The sequence below is a fragment of the Rhinolophus sinicus genome, chromosome 2 (genome assembly GCF_057876585.1).
Source record: "Rhinolophus sinicus isolate RSI-liver-muscle chromosome 2, RSI-T2T, whole genome shotgun sequence".
Classification (NCBI taxonomy): domain Eukaryota; kingdom Metazoa; phylum Chordata; class Mammalia; order Chiroptera; family Rhinolophidae; genus Rhinolophus; species Rhinolophus sinicus.
Window position 1 is genome coordinate 13,720,111 of NC_142502.1, and position 25,662 is coordinate 13,745,772.

General features: G+C 38.1%; 1 protein-coding gene across 2 annotated transcripts in view; it reads left to right on the forward strand.

Annotated features, from left to right (window-relative positions):
* Window positions 1–25,662, forward strand: part of RMND1 (required for meiotic nuclear division 1 homolog) — a 37,839-nt gene that overhangs the window by 1,031 nt on the left and 11,146 nt on the right. Inside the window, exons 2-10 of one of the 2 annotated variants that reach the window (XM_019735436.3) lie at window positions 4,979–5,490; window positions 12,040–12,148; window positions 13,965–14,040; window positions 16,199–16,238; window positions 18,925–19,025; window positions 21,123–21,229; window positions 22,131–22,195; window positions 22,965–23,041; window positions 25,416–25,536. In XM_019735436.3, the coding sequence (XP_019590995.2) occupies window positions 4,993–5,490; window positions 12,040–12,148; window positions 13,965–14,040; window positions 16,199–16,238; window positions 18,925–19,025; window positions 21,123–21,229; window positions 22,131–22,195; window positions 22,965–23,041; window positions 25,416–25,536 (1,194 nt within the window). In that variant the 5' untranslated portion in view covers window positions 4,979–4,992. The remainder of the gene's footprint in view (window positions 1–4,978; window positions 5,491–12,039; window positions 12,149–13,964; window positions 14,041–16,198; window positions 16,239–18,924; window positions 19,026–21,122; window positions 21,230–22,130; window positions 22,196–22,964; window positions 23,042–25,415; window positions 25,537–25,662) is intronic. The other variant, XM_074333709.2, reaches the window with a different exon arrangement.

Below are 25,662 nucleotides of genomic sequence, written 5' to 3' on the forward strand. Positions count from 1 at the left end.
AGGGGAGGAGGAGAGTGGGTGCTGGTCGTGTATTTTCATTGAAGTGGCTGGGAAAGACTTCACTGGGTAGGAGACGTTGGAGCAAAGGTCTGAAGGTGAGGGAATGAGGCTTGCAGATACCTGGGAGAAGAGCGTAAGGAACAGTAAGTGCAAAGATCCAGAGGTCAGAGCAACTGGAGCAAAATGAGCAAGGGAAGGAACTGTAGGAGATGTGAGAGTGGTGATAAAGGGCCAGAGAATGCAGGGCCACACATGCCATTTTTAAGATCTTTGGCCTTTATTTCAAGTGAAATAAGGCCATTTCAAATTGTGTACAAAGGAAAGATGTGATCTGACTTAAGTTTTCAAAGGATCACGTTGGTTGCTGTGTTGAGAAGAATCTGTAGGAGGCGGTGCACAGAAGCAGGGAGAGTAAATAGGCACTATTGCAGTACGTTGGGGAAAGATAGCAACTTGGACCAGGGTGGTAGCAGTGTTGGTGGTGAGAACTCATCCGAAGAAAGCTAATGGGATTTGCTGACAGATTGGGTGTGGAGAATGAAGAGTCAAGGTGGACTCCAGGTTTTTGGCTTTAGCAAAGATAAGGATATAATTGCTATTTCATGAATGGGGGAGACCATGGGAAGAGTAGGATTTGTAGAAAGAGTTCAGGAGCTGAGTTTTTGAGCGAATGAGAGTGGTTTTGAGATAAATATTTGACATTCATTAACGTGTAGATGGTATCCAAATCCAGGAGGTTAGGTGAGATCACCAAGAGCTGAGAATAGAGAAGTGGCCCAGATCCTGAGCCTTGGCTCGTTGCATTCTTGAGGGGAGGAGAAACCAACGACAGAGTCTGAAGGTGCAACCAGTATGGTAAATGAGTGGCCAGTGTGGTCTCATAGAAGCCAAAGGAAGAAGGTGTTTCCAGGAGGGTGGGGTGATCAACGGTCAGATGTTGCTGATAAGTCAGGTAAAACGAAGACTGAGAAGTGACCACTGGACTTAGAAATGTGGAGTTCGTCAGTGGCCTTGACATGTGGGTTTTGGTAAAGTGCTAGGGATGAAAGCCTGATCGGAGCGGGTTTGAGAAAAATCAGAGAAGTGGCTTTGGAGACAGTAAGTAAAAGTCCTCTAAATGGAAGGGAGCTCAGAGAAAAGGTGTAATATATATGGTAGGGAAGATGGAGTCAGGACAGCTGTTTTTACGAGATGGGAGAGATTAAAGCATAGTTGTATGCTAATAGGAATTTTCCAGTTGTAAAGCAGGATGTTATGCTGGGTCTCTGGTACCACTCCCCGCATAAGAACGCAGGATATGGTGAGGCCAAAAAGGAACACCCACGGAGCCACAGGTAGGGGAATCATACCACTATATTCTCGCTGGCGGCTGGGTTGGAGACACAGGAAGCAGGAGCCACACGATCCGCAACCTGCCGTCCACTTCTCTCTGCCAACCCACCTCACTTGCTAACTGCAATCTGCACTTGCTAGCTCAGCCACCCATTTTCTGCTAGCGTAGCCACAGAAGTTATATTAGTGGCCAATGGCTCACTGGTTACAGCTGATGGCCACCCAATCACAGTTGATGGCCATTTACTACCCGAGTGAGCACCTTTCCACAAGAAGGTGAGAGCCTGGAAACTGCACTCTGGCTCTGTCCCCACACCAGTAAAGAGGGAAAAACAAATAGCATGGAAGAAGGAGGGGAGAAGAGCTTAATCATCCTTTCCGGAGGCAGGAAGGGATGACATTTAGTGTGCAGATGGAGGACCTGGTTCTGGATGGAGCCAGGGGCAACCCACCTTGTGGCGGCAGAAGGGAAAACAAAGTATATGGGCACAGAAGCAATAAATAAGTGGGCAGGTGGTTTATGGCAGAGAACTTGTGGAAGTTCTCTGACTGCTTTGCGAACCCAAAAGGAAAGAAGGTCATTATTGAGAGTGAAAATGGAAGAGGAGGCATTGAAGGTCTGAGGAGAGAGAGGAAAGTAGAGGATGGTAGGAAACATAGTCAACATTGGTGAGCAGCATGAAAGGCCCACCTGAAGTGAGTGGTCATGATTTTAAAGTAAGACCAGGTGGGATGGTTGGTTGTTTGTCTCCAGCTACGTTCAGCTGCGGGACTATAGGCACAAAGGAGGTGAGTTATGTTTAATTCCGATTGAGGTTATGTCATGTGGATATGTGGAAGAGAGAGGGTGCAAAGGATTTGAGGTGTGTGGGAGAGAGAGGTTACAATGGTTGACCAGAGTATAAACTGGGTGTGGAGGAAGTGAAGTGGGGACCGAGGGAAAGGTGATTGGATTGTTGAACTGGAGGTCCTGTTGGATTTGAAGAATTGCTGGGATTGGGTGATAGAAGAAGTGAACTTGAAAGGTCGTATCTGGAGAGGAGGGTGTTTGAGATGGAGACTGTGAGGTTGCAGTACTGGTAATGACAAGGTCTAAAGCAGCGCTGTCCAGTAGAAGTACAACGCAAGCCGCCTATGGAACAGGTTTTCTAGAAGCTTTCAAAGTGAAAATAAATGGATGAAATTAATTTTCATTTACTTTATCCCAATATGTCTAAAAACATTTCAACAAATAACCAATGTAAAAATCATTGAGATAGTTTACTTTTTCGTATTTAGTATAAAATACAACATACAAGAAAAAGGTTTTCTTATTTTATTGAACCACATTTCAAGTGCTCAATAGCCACACGTGCCTCGTGGCTACATACAGCTCGGAGCACATGAGCCTGGGAGTGAGGGGCTGAGGAAGGATGGAGGGCAAGCTACGTCAGGGAACTTGGGGGCCAGTGGAAGACTCATGCCCTCCACTGATCTGCATGGGTTTAGAAACCATCGAGAATTGCAACAAGGATAACAGGGAGCATGTGAATTCAGTGCTACAACGTTACATAAAGTTGTTAGGGGAATTGAAAATTGAGTGTACTTGTTATCCGTCAATTTGTGTACAATTAAAATTTCACTTTCCTGAGATGTGTTCAAGTTTTTCACAAAGCCTAAGTATCTTTTTTTGTGTTGGACCTCTTAAATGCTACACATCTGTCTTTCTGAGCAAGGATAGAAAACACACTTCTTGTTTGTCCTGTAGTTTTTACTTTCCTTGTCCTGTCCTGTCACTTTTAACTTTCTCTGCCCTGGGACTTCACGCAGCCTCGGTCTGAAGGCCGTCTTTAGAGTTTGGAGGTAAGAATTTCCTAGGAGAGGATGAAAGAATCCAGGTCTGGGTATACAGAGTTCTATGATTTTGTTATAAGATTCTTCAAAACCCAATGGTTCAACTGGCAGGGGATAGTACTGAGTAAAGGTAAACTATAATAACTCATTGGACTAGTAGACCTAAACACGGAATTGCAACTTCTGGAGATATTTTGACAGCTGCAGGTTCTGCCTCGTAGCTACTGCTGTCGCTCATCCTCTTCCTTCTGAAGGGAGGTGATACAGTGCGGTGGTTGCCCGTGTTGTCTTCGGCATTGAAAAAGCCTGGATCTTACTTACATCTCTGCATCTCTAAGCCTCAGTTTCCTGACCTGTAAAATGCCTCCTAGGATTATTGTGAGGTGACGCAGAGCTCTTGGTGGGTAGAAAGTTCTCAGTCAGCAGTATCTCGGTCTCTCTCATCTCCTCATCTATATCGTAACCAAAGACAAGTTTCTTAACCATACATTTGACCATGGGAGTCTTGCATTGGAAAGTTCTGGCCTCCCCTGCCTGTGGATCACTTACGATCTAGCTACTGGCTCCTTTTCAGTTCTGAGCTCTTAGGCAACTTACTCCTGCTCCTCCTAAAGTTGCACCTTGTTTGTCAGATAAATAATACTGTGTACCTGGGGTGTTTGACTTGCTGATCCCTCTGCCCCTGCCCTTTTGAGACCCAGTTCAAATGTCACCTCTGTGAATATGTCCCATCCACCCCCCTGCCCCCAGATGCTCCCTTCCCTGGGCCCAACAACAATTTGTACATACCTCTGATTTAGTACTTAATCACATTTTTCTGTCTGTTTTCCCTGCTAGAACTGTGAATGCAGAGATCATTAACTCATGCCTGTATCCCCAGCTCCTAACATGTTATTTTCTTAAAAGAATTATTGTCATTAATTGCCTATGACAGGCTTCCTTTTAAAGAACAAATATACTATAAATAAAGGAGGCAATTACTTACATACATGATGTGTTTCTTTTGTCTGGAGTGTGTGTGTATCTATGATATCCCACACCCCATCGGCCATGCCGACCCTCAACCTGAAAAGCACCTTCCCCTTTAAGTAGCAGCTTAAATCTTTCTGGGAGCTTTTCCTGACTCCTCATGTAGAATTACGCAAGCTCCTCATGTGTTTCCTTGTACGATCTTGGTAGGGCTTAGTACCTTTTCCGCTGAGTTACAGTGAGCAGTTGAAAATGCCTGTCTGCCCCAGGAGCCCATGGGCGCCTTGATGGCAGGGCACCCTGTCCTTTCATGGGAGTGTCCCTGGCCCTAGCTTATTGTAAAGGATGAATACATTTTGAAGAATTTATAAGTACAGATTTTTTAAATAGATGGTATGCTAAGGAAGTAAATGAAGAGATCCCATCGCTCTATTTTTCTTTTTTAAGGTCCTTGTCGTGTCAATAGCTTTATAATGTTGTGACATTCCAGAAAGAAAGACAAAGGTTGACTAAGGAAAAGTGGTGGAAATACTTGTATTTACTTTTTTTTAACTTTTTTTTTTTACTAGACTTAGGTTAAGATGTATCTGTTTTGTAAACTTGTTACAGAAATATGTGTATTTAATGGGATTTATAGATGATGTAATACAGAATTTTACACCTGAAATCTATGTAATTTTACTAACAATTGTCACGCCAATAAATTAAAAATAAAAAATAAATAAAAATAAATAAATGAATAAAAAACATTATCCTAGAAATATGTGTATTACCTAGGAAAACATATACATATATATAAACACATTTTTAAAAAACCTTGAACTTTGAATTTTTTTTCTTTTAGCTTGGGATGTGGTGATGTCAGCCAGACTTCTCAGAGCCCTGGCCGGATCTCACTGTGTTTTATCAAAAGCATGTCACGGCCAAAAATTCGTTCATCAAACAGTAAAGCCACTTAAGGAGAGTACAACACGTGGCACCCAGACAAGAGACCCAAACTTGGATTTGTTCTTTCCTGGTACATCAGTTGGCGGTTTGAATAAGCCCCAGATTCTGGAAATGAACCAGAACCCATCAAATACAAGCATATTCTATACAATAAACACTGCGTATTGCCAAGATGAAAAAGCATGTCTTCCAACCCGGAAGTCTTTGGGTACTCACCGGAAAGTGACTCACAAACCAAATCTATTAGGTTCTAAGTGGTTTATAAAAATATTAGAGAGGCACTACTCATCCACATCACCAGAAACGTTTGTTTCTAAACAAGACTTTCCACAGATCAAGAGATCACTAAAAGCCTCGAGGACCAGGCAGCCATCCAGGACCAACCTTCCCGTTCTGTCTGTGAATGAGGTAAAAACGTGTGGTGGTGGCGCTTCTGTTTCACAATAATCTCTCTCTTGAGTGCACTGCAGCATAGCCTTACTGCGAGTGGACGAGAACTGGTGACCAGCGAAGCATTTTTTCCAAGATCTTTGAAGCCTATTAGTAAAACTTGTTATAGTAACAGGGAATCAAAATCTTAATTTTGAGAATTAGTGATACAGATAAAGACAAAATATAGGCTATTAAATGTAAAAATGACAGTTTGTGAAAGGGTTTGTTATTGGTCTTCTTTGAAAACGAAGGCTACTATGTAGTCTAGCAATGGTACTGTAAAAACACCTATTAAAAAAAAACTAGAAATTCTTTTACTAAATTAAAAAATAATTTTTCGTTATCTGCAGACAGGTGAGCATGGTGACTGCATGGCATGAGGTAGTGAAATGACAGGGCATGGTGGGATCAAAAGGCAGCGAGGAGGTTTTGCTTTTCTATCCTTTGAAGGTTGAAGGGGGTATTTTTATTCACTATTAAAAGGTTTGTGGGAATATCTCAGCTATCATCACCTTTCCCTTCTGTATGATAAATATTTAGGGTCGGGGTCAAATTATTTGTTACCTTCGTATCTTGCATAATAATACCTAGAACTGTGCCTTATACTTAATAAATGTTTATTAAGTTAGAAGGGATGGAAAAGAAGCAAAGGGATTTATGTCTGTAGTTTAAAAGTAGGAATATAGAATATTTAAAACTTGATCAGGCCTTGATCAATATTTAAAACTTGATAGATCATATTTAAAACTTGATCTATAAGAAAACAGAAAATGTGCCTTTCTGAAAGAAAATCTGGATTCCAAGGAATAGACCCTGAGCATATTTCATTTGGTTGTGTGCTTCCCCACCCCACCCCCCCACTGTGTAGCTGACCTTTGAAAAGGTGTACAGACCTTCACCAGTCATCCTCAGGTTATGAAGTTAGGAGTTGATTGATGATTTTTATTTTGGATTCTAGTTTTGTCTGAATTCTTGTATGGTTTCTCTGAACCCAGATATGAAGGATGAAAGAGTTTCACATGTACTGCTCTCAGTTTCTTCTTCCTAGCACCTGACTTTTGATTATATTGTTTAGCTTTGTGATAGTCCGGGAAATTCAGAATCTAAGTGACAGAAATGAAATTAAGTACAAAAACCTAAATTCACGGCAGATACAAAAAAGAAGATCAACTCCTTTTTTTTTCTTTTGTTATATCTAGCAGGACAGATTATAATCAGGTTTCTTATGAAGATGCGGATAAGGTCAGAGATGTCACTTTTTTGTAGTTGTCGGTTGTAAACTATTAAAGAGGCATTATTTCTCTGGGCTTTCATTAGACATTGAAGCAATTTTCCTAAACTCCACTTTTTATTTCTGTAGGATTTTCTTTTCTGCTTCCAGGAAAGGATTTGAAGTAGATTTTCAAAATTTAACATAGTTTCAAATGAGATGATAAAAGCATTACATTTACAATAGAGCAAACAATTGACATAAACAGAGAAATAAATGTTACCAAGTACCTGGTATGAATTATTCATTTAGCTGAACGTTTAGTTCTGAGAAGCCCAATGATTAAAGAAAGGAGGAAATCCTCCTGAGTTGTGTATTTCTGTGGTCTAATGGGGGGAAAAAAATGTAAAAATGTCTTACGAGAGCTAAGAGTCCTGGGTCCTTATCTAGAAGAGATTATGTAACATAATAGAGGTGACTTCAGTTGGAGTTGTGCAAAAACAGAAACAGTAATGTTGTCTCTCTGAAAGCACGGAAAATGATAGAAAATTTTACATTTCTGAAAGCATTTCTAAAGTGATCTGAGGTAATATAATTTTGGAACTATTTTTTGGTGATTTTACTTTCCATAGGTGAACACAGTCAAGATGTCAGTAGGTACTCTCCATGGGGTGAAGACAGGCTTTTATCTGCCCCAAATGGAGGGCCCCTCCATCTCCACATGGGCTCGTGGGCCTGGTGAATGCTTTGTGGTGCTGTAGCCCTTTCTGCACCCTCTGAACTGGGACAGCAAGGGACTCTACTCCGTACCGGAAGCAGGCGTGCTTTGTCTCGTTCCCCACGTGTGTCCCTGAGCTGCCCTCTCCTGCCACACAGCATGCTCTTGGAATTGACGAGTTGAGGTTAATCACCTCTATATTGGAATCAATTCTGCCTGGTCTCGTTGGCAAAGGTCAAAACCTACTGACATACTCAACCCCCATCCCATTGGCTCAGAATTAATCATGGTAGCAATAGTGCTACTAGTTGGTGTGTCCTGTCTTTGAGGAGAAGGAAGCCAGAGCCTAAGCACCACTGACTGCTCTGGGCAGCATGGGGCCTGGCATAAGAGGGAGAGTGCTGGAATGCCCAGAGGTGGTTTTCAGACAAACACCACAGTGTACTGTAAATTTAACTAGTGGGTTGTTAATCTTTTTTTTTTTTTTTTTTTTTTTTAATGAAATAGAAGGTATCAGAATGCATTATTCATGATAAAGGTAAATATTGTTTTGGGAAGCTTTGTGTCAGTTACTGGTGTGTGTGCACATGTGTATATATGTGCTGTGTATATGAAAGGATTTCTCACCGTGGGTTGTGGTCAAAAAGCTTAAAAGCTAAAGCATCATACTAGTAATGTAAAGTGTATCGTGTTTAATAACTTGCACCTACAATCTGTGCAAAACAGGATAAATATGCATTTTTCCCTTAGTAATTTAGAAGCAACATTGCTGTAATGTACTAAAATTCTTCGATAATAGAATGTGAATGAAGATAAACTCTCTTTTAAGAAAAGTGTTCCATCAGAGTGTGCAATACTCTAAAACAAGAATCATACAGAGATTTCTAGCCCCATCTGCTGGAACATGTTTTCTGTGGCCAGAAAAACACATACTGAAGTGTAATGGTTTTCTTGGGTTGTTTTGTTTTATTTTTAACATTTTAAAATAGAAAGGCCTAAATTTAGGTCTTAAATCCAATTTTAGGTTGGTTTGGCAATTTATTTAAGAACAAGTTGTTGAAACCCATTTTAAAACCTGAAATGTGGTGTGTGTGTGTGTGTGTGTGTGTGTGTGTGTGTGTGTGTGTAAAATGCTTAATAAATAATGATTCAGTTAAAAAATCCAGAAAAAGAAATACATGAAAATGAAAGCCTCTCACAAAGTAACACCTTTAACTAATAGGGAATAAAATGCAGACAAGACACTTCATAGCTCTTTTTCCCTTTACCAAGTGGATTTAAATACAGCCGTGGAATTTAAACGCAAAGGAAATAAAACCAAAAAAAGATGTCTACCAACTCACATTGAAAAACTTTGTGAATCATTTATTAATAGAAAAAGCCATAACTTAAAACAGACTCAGATCCAAAACGTTTAAGGAGGATACAGAAAGCAGTGTGGCAAGCCATATAAGCTATGTGATATTGTCTAGAACTTTGAGCCAAACTAAATAGGACATGGTGAGGGAAGGAAATGTGACATTCTTCAAAGAATCTGCAAAGAAGATCCTTGGAATGGCTAAGGAAAAACAGCTTGCTTTTTAAATTTTATTTATAATCTGACTATTTGGAGCTCAGAATAAATTTTCTCATGGAAATAGTGATTAAATGCTTTGCTTTGCCCCACTTTTGCACAAAATAGTATAAATTTTCAGCACAGATGGGCCTGGTCAGTAACATAAATGGCAGTGAAGCAGGTGTGAGACAGCAGGGAGTGGGAGGGAACGCGTGGGCTGGAGCACCAGTGCCCCTCCCTCAAACCTCGTCAATCAGTGCCAGATCTTCCACGTGAGCAAAAGATGGTGGAAATTTGGATTTTGTGTGAAATCGCAGCTTATTGTTGATAAGTTAATTCAGATCTTAAAAGTACTATGTGTGTCGACTCCTGAGTTGGGTAGTTCTCTGAGCAGCCAGTCCACAATTCTGATTCTAGAGACAGTTGGGCTCTGCCATTTCCAGTACCGTTACGGGAAGATCCCCCACTGAACTAGCTCTTGACCTTCTCCTTATTTCCTAGCTTCTCCTTTGTGCCTCCTGCGCTTCCCACTCTGGCCCAAACTAAGCATGTCAGCTATAGCAGCCACAGACACAATTCTGACATCCAATCTAATATACTGTAGTTTTGCTTAGCAAGCTTCAATAAATTTGTCCAGTCTTCCAGATACCTCTAAACAGGATTCCTTTCTCTCATCCAGCTTAATCTCATATCCTGTCAGCTCTTTTTAACTCCATGGAGCCTTAAAAGAACAGATAGTGTTGGCTGTTCTAGACCTTAAGCAGACTGATTCCTGTGCTCCAGTAACTATCTAGCAACTATCTGTACTTTGGCTGGATGGACCCATGTTTGTGTTCCTACCTCCACGTGACAATGGGAATCAGCTTATCAGATAACTGGAAAAGGAGGGTACTACATCCATCCATCCTCACATTCAACAACCATTTCAGCTTTGTCTGGCTTTTATTTTTTTCCTATTCAATTAAAACCATTTTGCGCATGAGTAGATATTTTAGTGCTTTTAGGTTTTTCAGTTTGTGAGTATCCTTGGGTCCTCTGTTAATTCCTCTACTACTTTTTAAACAACACACTAGAACTGTGTAACAGATTGTAGAAAAGACAAAGCAAGGTTAGGTCATTTCTTGAGAAAGGGCCGAGAGTTAAGTGACCAAAGTAGGAGGAAGGAAGGAACTAATACATTACTTTTCTGAAATCTCATACTAGGAGTAGTGGAACAGAAAGGGAAAGAATTTAAAAGGAGCTGAGATGAGTAAATCCCAGGAATAAATGACTCATAAATCTCTTTTGACCAATGATGGCCAAAGCACCATATGTATCAAAAGATAATAGAATCACTAATGGTGAGTGGCCAGCAGCCACAAGTGGCTGGGAACTGGCGTGTGGCCCACAGTCTGCGTGAGTGGCTGGCAGTTGGTGTGAGCAGCCAGCAGCCAACAAGAGCTGCTGTGAGCTGCTGTGAGTGGCCGACCAATGACCAGTGACCAACTGCCTCAGCCGGGGGGAGCGCAAGGCTCATAATACCAGCATGGGCCGGGGAGCTGTGCCCTACAACTGGACTGAGAAACAATGGCTTAAAAAAACGGGGCAGCGGGGAGGGGGAGAGGGGGCAGGGGAAAAAAAAAGACAACAGAAAAAATGAATCACTAATGTTCTGGTGAGTGCACATTAAAAACAACATTATGAACACACCATGTTTGCCCGAAAAGAAGACCTAACCGGACAATCAGCTCTAAGGCGTCTTTTGGAGCAAAAATTAATATAAGACCTGGTCTTATTTTACTATAATGTAAGACCGGGTCTTATATGATATAATATATAAGACCGGGTCACATAAGACCCGGTCTTATATTAATTTTTGCTCCAAAAGACACACTGATTGTCTGGCTAGGTCTCTTTACGGAGAAACAGTATGAAAATTCAGATGTAGTTACTTGATAAGCTTTTTAATTTCCCTTAAATTTTGACGGTTTAAACATATCTGTATGTGCAATAATAACTAACCACGAAATGTTGAACATTTGTGCCAGTCATGGTTCTGAGCAGTTGACATTAATCAGCTTGTTTAAACTTCCCAAGAATCCTATAAAGTAGGCATTATTGTTATTCTGATTTTTTAAATTAGATTCTGTGCCTGAGCTCTCAGTGCCTATACTGATCGCTTTTGAACTTTACTGACCACATCCTGAAGTGAGAAGTGTATTTTATATTATACATACACAGTGACTGTATACACACGTAGACATATCTAAGTGAAAAAAACACGTCATAAAAATTTAACCTTACTATGAATAATGTACTCTAATATTTTCTGTTCTATTTAGTTTTTTGTGTTGTGTTTCTTTTTTTTTTAAAGCTGGTTTGGGCCAACTAAATTGATATCAGGACTCACTAATGGGATGTGACTGAGTCTGACAAATGGTGCCCTATTACTTTCCATGTGTGTCCTGTAGAGACACAAACCATGAATGTTTGCGTGTATACACAGATGAGACAGTGCAGGAACCAAAGCACTAACCAAACCTGAGTACATTCTCAGATTTACAGAACTTTTTATTTAATATTAACCAGAGTAAAAGTTCTGTAATTCCTTTGTAGATTTATAGTGATCTCTGCCTGTAAAGGCTAGTGACAAGTTATCAAATAACCTCAAATAATAACGTTGCTGTGAAAGAGTCATGGAAACTCAGGGTTGGAGAGACTTTTTAAATAGCATTTCCTCCAGGCAGCCATTTGATGCCTTAATTATCTTTTGCTCAGTCTGTGCTTGAAATACTACCTGTTGGGGAGCAGCTCCCCTTTCAGGATAGTCCATTGTGTCTTTCTGGCTAGCACGAGAATCATTCATAGATTCTGCTGAAATCTGTCTCCCTGTTGCTTCTTTCTCCTCATCCTTGACATGGCCCTTGGATGAGTCTTTTGAGATGTATAAAGAAAACGTTCCCAAGTGCTAGTTTTGCAAGATGGAGTCCTGGAAGGTGACAGCAACCATTGCAGACACTTAGTCTCTTGCTAACCAGTGTCATGCTAATCTCGCTGACACAGGACCTGATGCACTGCACAGCATTTGCAACTGCAGACGAATATCATCTTGGAAATCTGTCTCAAGATCTGGCCTCTCATGGATATGTGGAAGTAACAAGCTTGCCTAGAGGTACATCTTGAACCTGGGGCCAAGTATGTTAAAATGTATTAAGAAAACAGTTTTCCTGTGATACGCTCTTATGTATGCATTTGCTTAAGTTTCATTTTCTATTTAAAGGATTGCATCAAAACAGTGGCGTTGAATCTCTTCATAGAAATGACATACAAAGATAAGAAACTAAAATGTTTCTACAGAGAACTCAGTTCTCAGATTACAGTCAGTAAGACCTATTAAACTTTATGGCATCACTATTCCTTAGGATAATCAAAGGCCATGACATCTCATTTCTGTCAGATTGAAAAGTATTAACAGAAGAACCAGGAAATTGATCGAAATGTTGAGGAGAGCCTTTAAAGAAAAATTTACCAGTATAATCTAATACTTTAAAATTAACAAAATTAAAAGGTAAACAATATTTATTATAAAGAGAATTAAAATAAATCGAGGGTAGTAGAATAGTATCAGGAAGGAGTCTTGAGAAAACAGCCTGCTTTATATTAAAACATAAGTAACTTGGAACATTTTGATGGAAAATCATAAATTTATCTCAAAGCAGCAAAAATAGCAGGTTGAAAACCTCTTTGCTACAGAGAAAATTCTTAAGAGCCATTGACCCCATAAAAAATAGTGGAAATGTCATCATGCTTTTTCAGCCTTGATGATCTGAACAGACTATTTGTGCTATTTGATGGCAAAAACAAACATAATTGAGTTAGAAAAACAGAGCTATGTCCATGGCCCCTAAGATGAAAACTTACCCGGGGGTGTCCTTGGCCATCAGGCAGGATGGCTTGTACACTGCATACTTGGGGGCTTCTTGGACCATTCTCATTGGCCTGAGTCTTTTCCATTTCCTTTATGTTGCTCTTGGCTGCATAGGTGAACTTGGCCCTCAGGATATAGCACTTCAGGAAGTTAGAGTTCACCCAAAAAAGGTGGTGTAGCATTTGGTCTCTGTCTGAACCCCTCATCCCCCAACCTCAGGAATTCTGAAACTGTGACGATCCTAATTTTAGGTTAGGAAATTATATATAACTTTTTATGTATTACTATTAGTATATTTATTAATATATTAACAGATTATTTATAACTTATAGAATATATAGTTATAACAAATATTACTATACTGATATATAAAGAACTTATTGATGAGTATCTGTATATTAATATATATTTGATAATATATTTGATAATATTTAAAAGGTTAAAATATTTAAATGTTACAGATGACTACTGTGGTAGTTCTCATAATTAACTTTGAAATCAGATATATTTTCAAATGGTCAATATCTTTGTTTCTGTATATTTTCTATGACCCACAATTTACACAATATAATTTAAAATTTAGCAGAATTAGTAGTTTTAGAATTATATTATTAGTCGTTTGAGAATTATATTGTTAATATATAAAATTATATTATAAATAAAATTGTATTTTATTATTAATGGTTCTTCAAATTTTATTTTAATTTTGTAGAAAGAAGTTTACACTTTGAGCCATAGTTGTGTTGAAACTAACACTTTAATAATTATTAGCTGAACTAGTGATTACTGAATCAAAGTGGGTGTGAAATAGCACTAATGGGTTTCAAATAGCACTAATAGTATCGCAGGTCATTGAATGTTTTGTGAAAGTAATTTTGTATGATCCTTTCATTTTCATATACTAAATACTTTCAGAAACCTTAAAACAGGGTGTTACAGAGTGCTTAATGGTATATGAAGAAATGATCCTAAGTTCTTGGTTAAAAGTTTATAGGTGATTCTTAAACCTTGTGTCACCTCATGACATAGTAGTTTTTTAGTCATTTGCTTTAAATCACAGATGCAGCAAATATTTTGGTGATGGGTGTCGAAAATTCTGCAAAAGAAGGTGAACCTGGAACAATATTCTTCTTCAGGTGAGACAAGAAAGAAACCCCACTGGGAGATGGGCTAGCGGTCAAGTCATGTGGTCTGTAAAGACATAGGTATACCTCCTCTGTCAACAGTAAATGTGCTCACAATTTGTGATTTCAGTTTATCCTTTGATTCTTATTTTATCTAGGAGGGCTTGTCAGTTTTAGGAGTCTTCTGGTAAATCCTCTTATAAAATAAAGAATTTTTAAAACCAGTGAAGAATCTTCCTCTGGCTTGTCTCTATTTGGAAATCTGGGTTTGCATTTACCAAGTGTATGTCAAGAATCCTCCTTCCCATTCATTTTCAGTGCCCCTTCCCGAGCTCAGTGCCATCCATTAGAAATACAGTGACTTCCCGAGGTCAGTGCCATCCATTAGAAATACAGTGCAAGCCGCAAATGCATGCCTCATATGCAGTGATATGTTTTCTAACAGCCACATTTTTTAAAGTCAAAAAAATATGAATTTAATTTTGAACAACACTAATAATGTATATTGCCTGAAGCTAAACTTTATAGTGTATTTTATTTAACCCAACATATCTAAAATATTATCATTTCCACATGTAATCAGTCAATAATTAATGAGATTTTACTTTTTTTTTCGATTTTACTTTTTTTTTCATACTAAGTCTTGGAAACCTGGTGTGTGTTTTACACTTAGCAAAGCCTCTCTCCGTTTGGACCAGGCATCTTCCAAGTGCTCAGTCGCCCCACGAAGCTTCTGAGTGCCATACTGCACTGCCCAGCTCTAGATGGAGGATGCACAGTTCCCGAGACCTGTCTGCCTAGAAGTGGTTCCCTGAACTAATACTCGGACTGTAGCTTTAAATCCATATCCTGAGACCTGATGCTGGCCTATTGCAACAGTTTGCTACCTGGTCTCCTGCCTGTCTTCTCACCCCACCACCAGTCTGTTTGTCGATTATGGGCAGGATAATTTTTCCGTAGGTAATTCTGATCACTACACTCTCCTGCCTAAAATTCTATGGAAATTGATCAAACTCCTCATCTCAGCACAGCGTTCCTTGTGGGGTTGGCTCTTCCCTGCCTCTAACCTGATTGCCCTCTACTTCCTCCCATCCACAGCCATTCACACTACTGGCTGTTTATTCTGGGACGTAGTCCTGTCCCTCGCACCTTTTCTCTCAGCCCAGGCTGTGTTCTCTGCTGTGTTGCCTCTTCTCGTCTCTCCTTTGGCTAATCTGCTGCTCCTTTGGGAAATGTGTTCCTCCGATGTACATTCAAGTATGTTTTGCATAATTCTGTTACAGCACTGATCACACTCTATTGTAATTGGCGGTCTAGATATCATCAGCCTTTTCTAGACTGGCAGTTCCTTGAAGATAGGAACTAGACCGTACTCATCTTTGTATCCCAGATATGAAGCACAGACCCACACATACGAGTATACTAAGTACATTGCTTAAGAAATGTCTGAAGACTAGTATGGGACCGACATAGTTTTATCTTTCTTTCATTTCCACTTTTCCTTCCTCCAGTGCAACAGCCCAGAGCCATACTCCTTTTTTATTTACTACCTGAAACAGCTCAACACGTCAAACTTCAGAAATCAAAACAAGTGCATTTATAGTTTTTAGGCTTTAAATTCTATCAAAGCCAGAAGTGGATTCAGAGGGCCTCCTGTGGTTTCATTGTAGTTGTGCCGTAAGCACTGTAGGGATGGGTGGCTGTATCCTATCGGTGCCTGTATCCATCTGAGGCTTTAATTTATCTCAGTGTCCTTATTCCACAACTGTTAAAAGCATGCCCCTTTATTCTCCTACAGCAGAATCTCCCTAATGAGAGCTAAGACAGGTCTCAAAAATTTCCTTATTCTGATTCCTGACATCAGAATTGAACCAGGTATAAGACGGTATAGATACATGATACAGTTACATAGTATTAACAGTACTTATTTGTTCTGCAAATTATGAGAGAAGTCATGAATTTTAGAGGTCAGGTTTTATCAAGAGTTCAAAAAATACCTCTTATTTTGGCAAATCCATCTGGGAACCGTAATGTTCAATCAATAATACATCATATTTTTTTTAAATTGCATTCTGGAATTCTAGAAGTTCCCTAAGCGAGTCTTTATGTATAGCCCTAAAGAATGTATTCTACCTTTAACTTAGTTTATTCTTTTATTCTTTTAAACCAGGGAAGGAGCTGCTGTGTTCTGGAATGTGAAAGACAAAACTGTAAGTGTAAATAAAGTATAAAAGTATAAAAATGTGGTTTTCTCAGAATAAATTGTTAATTAGCACTCAATAATCTGAACCACTGGAAGATAAATTAACAGATAATCTACAACTTATTTGCTTTGTATTATGTGATATTTATCCTAGCAGTTTCATCTTCCAAAATAATGTTTATTTTGTCTTATAATTTCCTGCATTTTCTGTTTTCTGGGCATACACTAATTTGTGGCGAATCAGAACAGTCCTGGCTACACTACAGATGGAAGGAAATATATTTCATACATGACAATGTACCAAATGGATAATGGACACACAGTTCACGGGGAGCTGGCTGCTCTGAGTCTTATTTTTAGATCAGTTTTCTAGAACTTTATCACTCACAGGAACTCATTTATTCATATCCCTATCTGAATGTGTTTAATACAACCTTTTTAGAGGCAGTTTGATAGTACTCATCAAAGCTTTATATTTAACTCAGCAATTCTACATCTAGAAAATTCTCCAAAGAAAATAATTGTAGCGATGCCTGATGAATGATGTACAGAAAGGTTCATCAATGTGTTATTTACAAAGCAGAAATGAGAAATAACCAAAATACATAGTAGTAGGAAGTTTGTTTAAATATACCCTTAGAGTAGAATCCACAGCTCTTAAAAATCGTGGAAAAATAGCTATTTATAGGAAATTGCCTATGTATATAATACAGTTAAATTAAAGAGCAGGTTACAAAATATAACCAATATAATAGCAGAGCTGGTTAAAAAAATATACCGTGTACCATCCCAGTTTTACTAAGAGGAAACACACACACACACACACACACATACACACACCGTGGTAGGGATGGGGAGAGGGTTTCCTAAAGAAAAGGAAATATAAATGAGCAACAAATATAAGAAAAAAATGTAATACAAATAGGCTATTTGAAGTGGCAAAGATGTCAAAGGCTAATAATGTCCAGTTTTTAAAGAATGCTCTCATAAATGTTTGGATTCTAAAATTGGAAAAAACTTTGGGAGGGCGGTTTAGCAATATTTATCAAAATTATAATTGTGCATGTCTTTTTTTTAAGATTTTTATTTAACAGTATAGCTAACATACATTATATCAGTTTCAGGTATACACCATAGTTATTCAACATTTATATCGCTAAAGAAGTGCTCACCATGATAAGCCCAGCAACCATCTGACAACGTACCACACAATCACAATATTATTGACTATATTCCCCATGCTGTACACTACATCCCCATGACTTATTTGTTTGAACTTCTTATTCCCCTTCACCTTTTCCCCCCTTTTTTAATTTTTCAATTACAGTTAACATTCAATATTATTTTGTATTAATTTCAGGTGTAGAGCATAGTGATTAGACATTTATATAATTTAAGAAGTGATTCCCCCGACTAGTCTAGTATCCATCTGACACTATACATAGTTCTTACCTTATCATTGACTATATTCTCTGCTTTACATACTTATGACTATTTATCTAGCAATTCCTAAAGAAATATTCCCACAAGGTCATGAAGTAACACACATAAGGATGGTGCATTTTGACCTTGTACTAGTGGGTTATAGAAATCATCTCCCATGGATGGAAATTAGGACAGTTAAATAAACTGTGGTTCCTGCATTAAGGAGAATAGCTTTGAAAATGTTCACATGCACAGTATGATCCCATTTCATATAATAAGCAAAATATATGAAGATACACACATAGAAAAAAGTCTGGAAGGCTGTGCGCCATGTTTAATGGTTACCTTTGAGGAGGAGTTCCGGACAGCACAGAGATTATCATTTTTTGTTTAAATTTCTTTTTCCCCATCTTCTGCTTCCCCTGCCACTCCGGTTCAAGCCATTGTTTTTCAGTCTAGCTCCCTGGCCCATGCTGGTATTATGAGCCTTGTGCTCCCTCCAGCTGAGGCAGTTGGTTGCCAGTCCTTGGTCGGCCTCTCACAGCAGCTCTCGCCGGCTGCCGCCTGCTCACAATGGCTGCTGGCCATTCACGTTGGACACTGGCCACTCCTGGCAGCACACGGTAGCCCACAGCAGCTCATGCTGGCTGCCCGTCACTCACAGCAGCCTATGGCAGCCCACGATGGCTGCTGGCCACTCACACTGGCCACGGGCCGCTCACAGTAGCCCGCAGCAGCACTCAGCAGCTGGCACAGCAGCACACAGCTGCCCAGCTCCAGGGAGAGCTGTTGTTCACAATCTTTGCTATAGAGGGCGCAGCTCACTGGCCCATGTGGGAATCAAACCAGCGACCTTGGAGTTAGGAGCATGGCGCTCCAACCACCTAAGCCACCGGGCCAGCCCCACTTAAATTGTTTGAAGAATGTTACTTATACATTTTTTAAAAGATTTAAAGAATACAAACCGTAATTTTACTAGTGGTTTTCTCTGGGTTGTGGGATAACGATAATTTTTATTTTCTTCTTGTGGGATAACGATAATTTTTATTTTCTTCTTTTGTTTTCTTCTTTGTAAAAACATGTTTTACAAATAAGACAAAATGAGTATATCTTCCTGATGAGTTTAATATCACAAATCAAATTGATCTTTTCTTAAAAACTTAACAAGAAATGTCATCAAATGTAATGAAAATGTGTTAACACGGTAACACACTTCTGTGCTGAAGGAGTCAGGTGTAATAATCAGGTTGCTCTTCCTTTTCTTCTAGATGAAGCAAGTGATGCAAGTTCTAGAAAAACATGAAATTCAGCCCTATGAAATTGCATTGGTACACTGGGAAAATGAAGAGCTTAACTATACAAAAACAGAGTAAGCAACATTTTGTCAAATTTATGAAAGTGGCATTTGGAATAATGAGGTAAGACGGTAGAGGGGATAAATGACTTAGGAATTTGGAGACGAATTTTAAGAAAAAAGTTAGTGGTACAAATACAAAGCCTAAACAATACAATAATTATAAGTGGATAGACATTATTTTTTTACCTTCTCAGGCCACCCATAAATTAAAACATAGACAGTCTAACCCCAAAATGTAAGTTTCCCTAAGCAGCTTAAATCAAGTAAAATACTATGCCTTCATCAGAATGAACCAATCGAATTGATCTAGTAAAGTTTTCACTTAAGTGAACCCATTTTTTTCTCTATTGATTTTGGGTTTAACAAGGAAATACAATGAGGGGATGGTCTAAGAGAACCACCTGTAGAAACAGGGTGCCTGCAAGAAGTGGGGTCCTGACACACTATTTTCAGGTACGATATATGGGTAGGCAACCTACTAGCGGATTCCTTCCTGAGCCAGGGGGAACTGAAGAGAGATATTAGGGCAGAAAAAGAAAGCAGTAGGAAGAAGATTGAAAGGTCTTTTTCCTCACGGAGTTATGTGTCTAGTGGAATAGGACGTCTTCATATTAAGAAAAGAAGTGATGAAAGGAGAGCTTTAAGAACATTTGGAAGAGACACTAGCTGTGGAAAGACTAGATGGAGTGAGAGCTAAGTAACAACAGCCAACAAAATTACTCTCCCTGTGCCAGGTACTGTGCTAACTGCTTTTCACGCATCATTTCATTGAATCCTGACAAAAACCCTGTAATTGCAATTAACTAACTTTCAGAGGAGATAGAGATGTTCTGTGTCGCCCAAGGGCTCCTGGCTAGTGAGTGAGGGCCTGGGCCCACCATGGTGGCTGCAGAAGAAAGTGAGGATGTGACCCTGATACAACAAATGAGGCGCTAATAGAATTTTATTAATTATTAAGCACTTGGCCTTGTGGTATCATTCCCATAAATTCTTCTTTTGTGCTCTCCTTCCAGATCAAACTTACTGACTTGGTACTCTCTTCCACCCACCCACAGAAACACACACGCACACGCACACACACGCACACACACTCACAACCTTTTATCTAAGGAGGAGTAAAGTCCTTAACTCTTTGGACCCGAGTCAGTGATTTGGTTTCGTTCAAAAAGACCTTGGCAGCCACCAACGTAGTTGTTACATGAGTCCTGCCTAAGATTGCAGGTATCTGCTGCCCCACTGTGCGTGAGCTAAGCTCATTTATAAAACGTCTTGTCAATGCTGCTCTTTCTTGTCTCTTCTTTTTTCCCTCTACCTGAGCAGATTCTGCCTCTCCGCCCTCCTACAGGCCTCCTTGTCCACCCTGCTTTGTTCATCTCTTCTTGCCTCACGTCTTTTGGGGAGGTTTACTCTATACTTTTCCTGTTGGCTTGTGATGTGTATATTCCCAAATTCCTTCCTTTTCCCTGTCTCCCCACTTCCTTCCAGAGTTCTCTACACGTATACCTTAGTTTTTCATAGCTTCCCATCTCGCTCCCCACCCCCACCACATCCCTGTAATTTTGGATTACACTGTATATAGTTTTATATTCAACATTTTTTCACTTAGCAACATACTGTGATTTTTTTTCCCCTTTCCATTAAATATTTTTCAAAAACATGCTTTTTCATTTTTGTTGTGTGGAATTGCTATAAATAAACTGTTATTCTATTAAACATTTAGTTTCTTTCCTGTTTTTTAACTATTAAACATTTGACCATAAAAAGTTTTTATATACAGTTTTTTCTTTGCACCTTTTATTTCTTTAGGATAAATTTCTAGACATGGCTCAAAGGACATATAAAACATTTATAAGACTCTGGATACAAATTTCCGAAATGATCTATAAAGATTATAAGGTGGCATTTTTCTATTTTTCGTGTGTGTGTGTGTGTGTGTGTGTGTGTGTGTGTGTGTGTGAGAGTGAGTCAATTACTTTAATATTGTATTTTTTCCTTTAATTTTTAAAATTTTTTTGTATTAGTTTCAGGTTAAGGTGACATTTTTCAAAAAAAAATTAAAGTGCTTTTCAGGATTTACAAAATACTTTCTTTTTTTTTTCCTTTTCACAGGGGGCAGTCAAAACTTCACAGAGGGGAAATCAGGTTAAATTCAGAGCTGGATTTAGATGACGCCATTCTAGAGAAATTTGCTTTTTCAAATGCTCTTTGCCTTTCAGGTAAGTCAATACTACTCAGCAGAGAAAGTATTCCATAGTTTTCACTTCACGAAGGAAGTTTAAATATTTAGTAAAGATTTTGGCATGTTTTCATACCCAGCAAAGTTCTACATTCCTTTTTTCTTTCCCTCCAATAGAAAAAAAATATAATAGAGTATGAAATATAGTATCTGGGCTGAAGCTGCTCATTCTTTATTAATTGCATTGATAAAGCCTACCCTCTCCAAAAATACTTTTTATATCATTACTATTATTACTTTTATTTTCCTCTCCTCTCTGTGTGGTGATTATTCGTAGGTTGTCTTTAATCCAGGCACAGAAAGCCCAGCCCTGTGTAGAAAAATGTTCTCTAGTTTTTCACAGAAATGGGAGAGTCACAGTGTCTCTAGATTTTTTCTGACAGATCCAGGCTCTTGTATAAAACTGTAGATGTTCTCTACGAATTTTATGGCATCAGTCTACACTGGGCTGCTGCTGCTGTCGCCTGTCCACACCACACTCTCGGAGGCTCAGGGGCTTCTGAGCTGTACTCAGCCTTGAGGAGTGTGAAGGCAGGTGGGGAGAGCCGGGTTCCTGCCCCCTCTACGAGGCAGCCTTCAATCCAGGCTGTTCCTTATACTGCCTGGGTTCCCAAGGTGCAATATTAGAAAATCAGGAATTCTACCAAACATAGCTTCGTTCTGCCAACAGGGTTTGGAAATCGACTTCATTTCTTCTTTTTCCACTGTAGTGCTGTCCTTTTATAATAATGAAGTATTCTTAAATTTCAGTTCCAAATTTTTAGCACATCTGCTTCTTAAAGTATTGTTGAAATGGCAGTGCAGGTACTGTGCAATGATGCATTTTGTATAAACATGAATATGATGATAAAGAATGTTCCATTGTGAACTTTTTTCCCCAGTGAAACTGGCTATTTGGGAAGCATCACTGGATAAATTTGTTGAATCTATTCAGTCAATTCCAGAGGTAATTATACCAATTTTATGCTTATTTTCAAGGATTGATTTCTATTTGGGAAAAACACAAATTTCCCACTATAATAATATATTTAGGAGTACAATAAAGACATAATAAACACTGAGAAAGCTATACTGAATTTAAGTGAAAAAAGGAATCCCCTGTTACATATAAAGTGATGAAATAGAAAACTTCATATTGGTTTTTTTTAATTTAAAATTCGAATTACTTTCCTCTGATGGTGCAATATTTTTAATATAACTGAGTTAAAGAAAAAAAGTGAAGTGTTTCTAAGGAAGGAAATTATGAGCACTTTTCTTGATTAAAAAAAAGTGTTTTCCTAAGTTATAAGATAAATAATGGCATGAAATATACCTATAAGTTATATCAAAATTTCAAAATACATTAAAAATCATGTTTACTGTAATTAATTTTTTTTACTGTGTAAGAATAATCTAATTATATTCAGGGAAAGAGGCCCTGAATTTTCAATAAGAGATTGGGAACGTACATCATAGAAAATGCTGGTGAGAGGGAAATGAAAAAAGGGAATATAAAATTTCTACCTAATAAGTTTAATTGATTGATTATCTCAGAGTGAGATAACTGAGAGACATTCATCCAAGATATATCATTTGCATCAGATTAAAATTATGCTGCTTCAGAATTTGCTTTTATGGACCAATTACTTATCAGATATATGTATGTGTGTATGTATGTATGTACGTATGTATGTATGTATGTATGTATGTATGTATTTTATTTCCCTCCAAAATAGGCTTTAAAAGCTGGGAAGAAAGTGAAACTATCTCATGAAGAAGTTATGCAGAAAATGGGTGAACTGTTTGCCCTAAGGTAGAATTTCCTCTGTGATATAAAATATTTGATATATTTAATGATCTTAAGAAAACATTTCTGTATTTCTGTAGTAAAGAGCCAATATCTGCACCTTTATGGGACATGCAGCTGGTTTGGTTTCATTCTTTATAAGCAGAACTCTTACCCATTACAAGCAGTTGGGCTATATTAGGACTATACTGGGAGAAATTCTGCACGTGCAAAAGAAATCATAATTAATCTACATTAAACCTACATCAGGGAGCATAGTCAATGTCCTTTGAAGGTAGAAAGATACATTCTAGAATTTGGATAATGGCAATTTTTAGTAAAAATCTTTCACTGCATCATAATGCTAAATAGACCTAATTGCTACAGAAAAGTTATGTACCATATTTCATTGACAGAGACACCATAAGATGCCACGGGAGAAGGAAAATGCTGCCAGTTAGACTATGATACTTGATCTGAAAATTTACTTTTTGCACTTGCTGAAATAGCTCTTTTAGTCTTATTTGGATATAGATTCTATCACATTCCCTCTTGGGCATACATAAAAAGGAAAGCATAAGGGAAATAAATTGTTGAAGGCAATGACAACTAAGTCCCAACTGCCACCTGTAAGACATCGTAAATTTTAAAGATGCCTCCCATTTTCGGAGATGGTAAAATGGGAAGAACTGTGTCGTCAAATTGATGAAACATAATGGTGCATCATTTTAAATAAGTGTCCCAAAAATTTTCAGTTTACTTTATTGTAATTTTTCTGGGATTTATGGAATGAAATCTTGAATCTTGGCATTATTCTCACTAAAAGTTCAGTGTTTTGGCAGTCAAGTTCAGTGTTTTGTCCCCTCCAGTCTATGGGATGAGTTACTAGAATTCATTCTAAGTAGTTTATCTACGAGTTGTTTTTCCACATTCTCCTTGTACCGTGTTTCCCCAAAAATAAGACTGGGTCTTATATTAATTTTTGCTCCAAAAGACACATTAGGGCATATTTTCAGGGGCTGTCTTATTTTTTCATGTACAACAATCTACATTTATTCCAATACAGTCACGTCATCTTCTTCTGGAACATCGTCATAATGTACTAAATGCGTCCGTCTGGCTGACGATCTTAACTGGGGCTTATTTTCGGGGTAGGTCTTATTTTTGGGGAAACACGGTATCCTTGGCCTGGAGAGCATAAGTGGTCCAGTGTTTCATCCTCTATGCATTTCTCATAGTTCAGAAGCCCTAATTCAAAGTACCAACAAAAATTAAAACCCCCTTTATCAGGAGCACCCCACAGCACATCTAAAGCCTTGAATTCTCTAAGAAATGAGGTAGAGAGATTCTTCTCATCTCTCTCTTGGCAATGCAAGCAGAATTTCATACAGCAAATCATAACGTCAAAACTCAGAAGTTAAGCCTGAATATACTTAGGTTTGTGAATAATCTCTATAGAGTCTTACTATTCTTAATCTTCTTTTTACAATAAAAGTGGTTATGTTATTAAATGTGGTAAATCTATGAATGGAAACATGGCACGTTATGTGAAAAAATAAATCTAAATTATATATGGTATGATCGCAATTGTGTAAGCAAACAAAAATAAATATTCCTATTTATCTTGATATGTGTACATACCACACATATGTGCATGTACACACACACACTCATGTATGCATAGAAAAAGATCTGGAAGGATACAGCAAAGTGTTTGCAGGGCCTAAAGGAGTTGAGTCATGTGTTAAAATAAAAGGGCCCACCACTGTTTTCTTAAAACTCTCTAGTGTATTTTCTTATTTTATAGTGAACAGTTATATGTTACTTCTACAACTTACGTGTTCACTTAAAAGTAAGCTTCGACCTCTTATGTACAACAAAGATATAAAACAAGAGAGAGAGACTTATGTGGGTGTGTGTTTATATGTGTATCTATCTGCTTGTCCAGCATTTGCATAAACACTGGAAGGATACAGAGAAAACTAACATTGGTTACCTATAGGGGGTAGGAGAAAGGGAAAGATGGGATTAAGAATAGGAATAAGATTGGTCAAGTTTTACCTTTTTCTTTTTCTTTTTGAGCCACATGGTTACCTGTCCACAAGAAAATGTTTGTGTATATTGTAAAAAGTTTTAATGAAAAAAGTTTAGAAATAGGAAAAAAAAACCTCTCATTTTGTTTTTAAACTACTTTATAAATGATATTAATATTAAAGATTGAATTAATTGGTTGCAAATTTTTTAGTTCTTATCAATTTTTTAGTTATGTGTTTCTCAAAAGTATTAAAAGTCAGCATTAAAAAACATTGTCATAAAGCACCATGTAAATAAAAAATATAATAGAGACCATGATTTTTAATTCAAGATAGAAATAAAAAGTTATCATTTTCCTTTTTTTAAGACACCATGTAAACTTGAGTTCGGATTTCTTGATTACTCCTGATTTCTACTGGGACAGAGAAAACCTGGAAGAACTTTATGATAAAACTTGTCAGTTCCTGAGCATTACTCGTAGAGTCAAGGTATGTATTTTGCACTTTTACTGAGAGAGAAAGACTCATTGTTGACTAAAATTTGTATAACTATGTGAAGAGAAATTTTAAATTAGGTAAATGTATTTCACTGCCTTTGGAAAAATGTCTTACTTG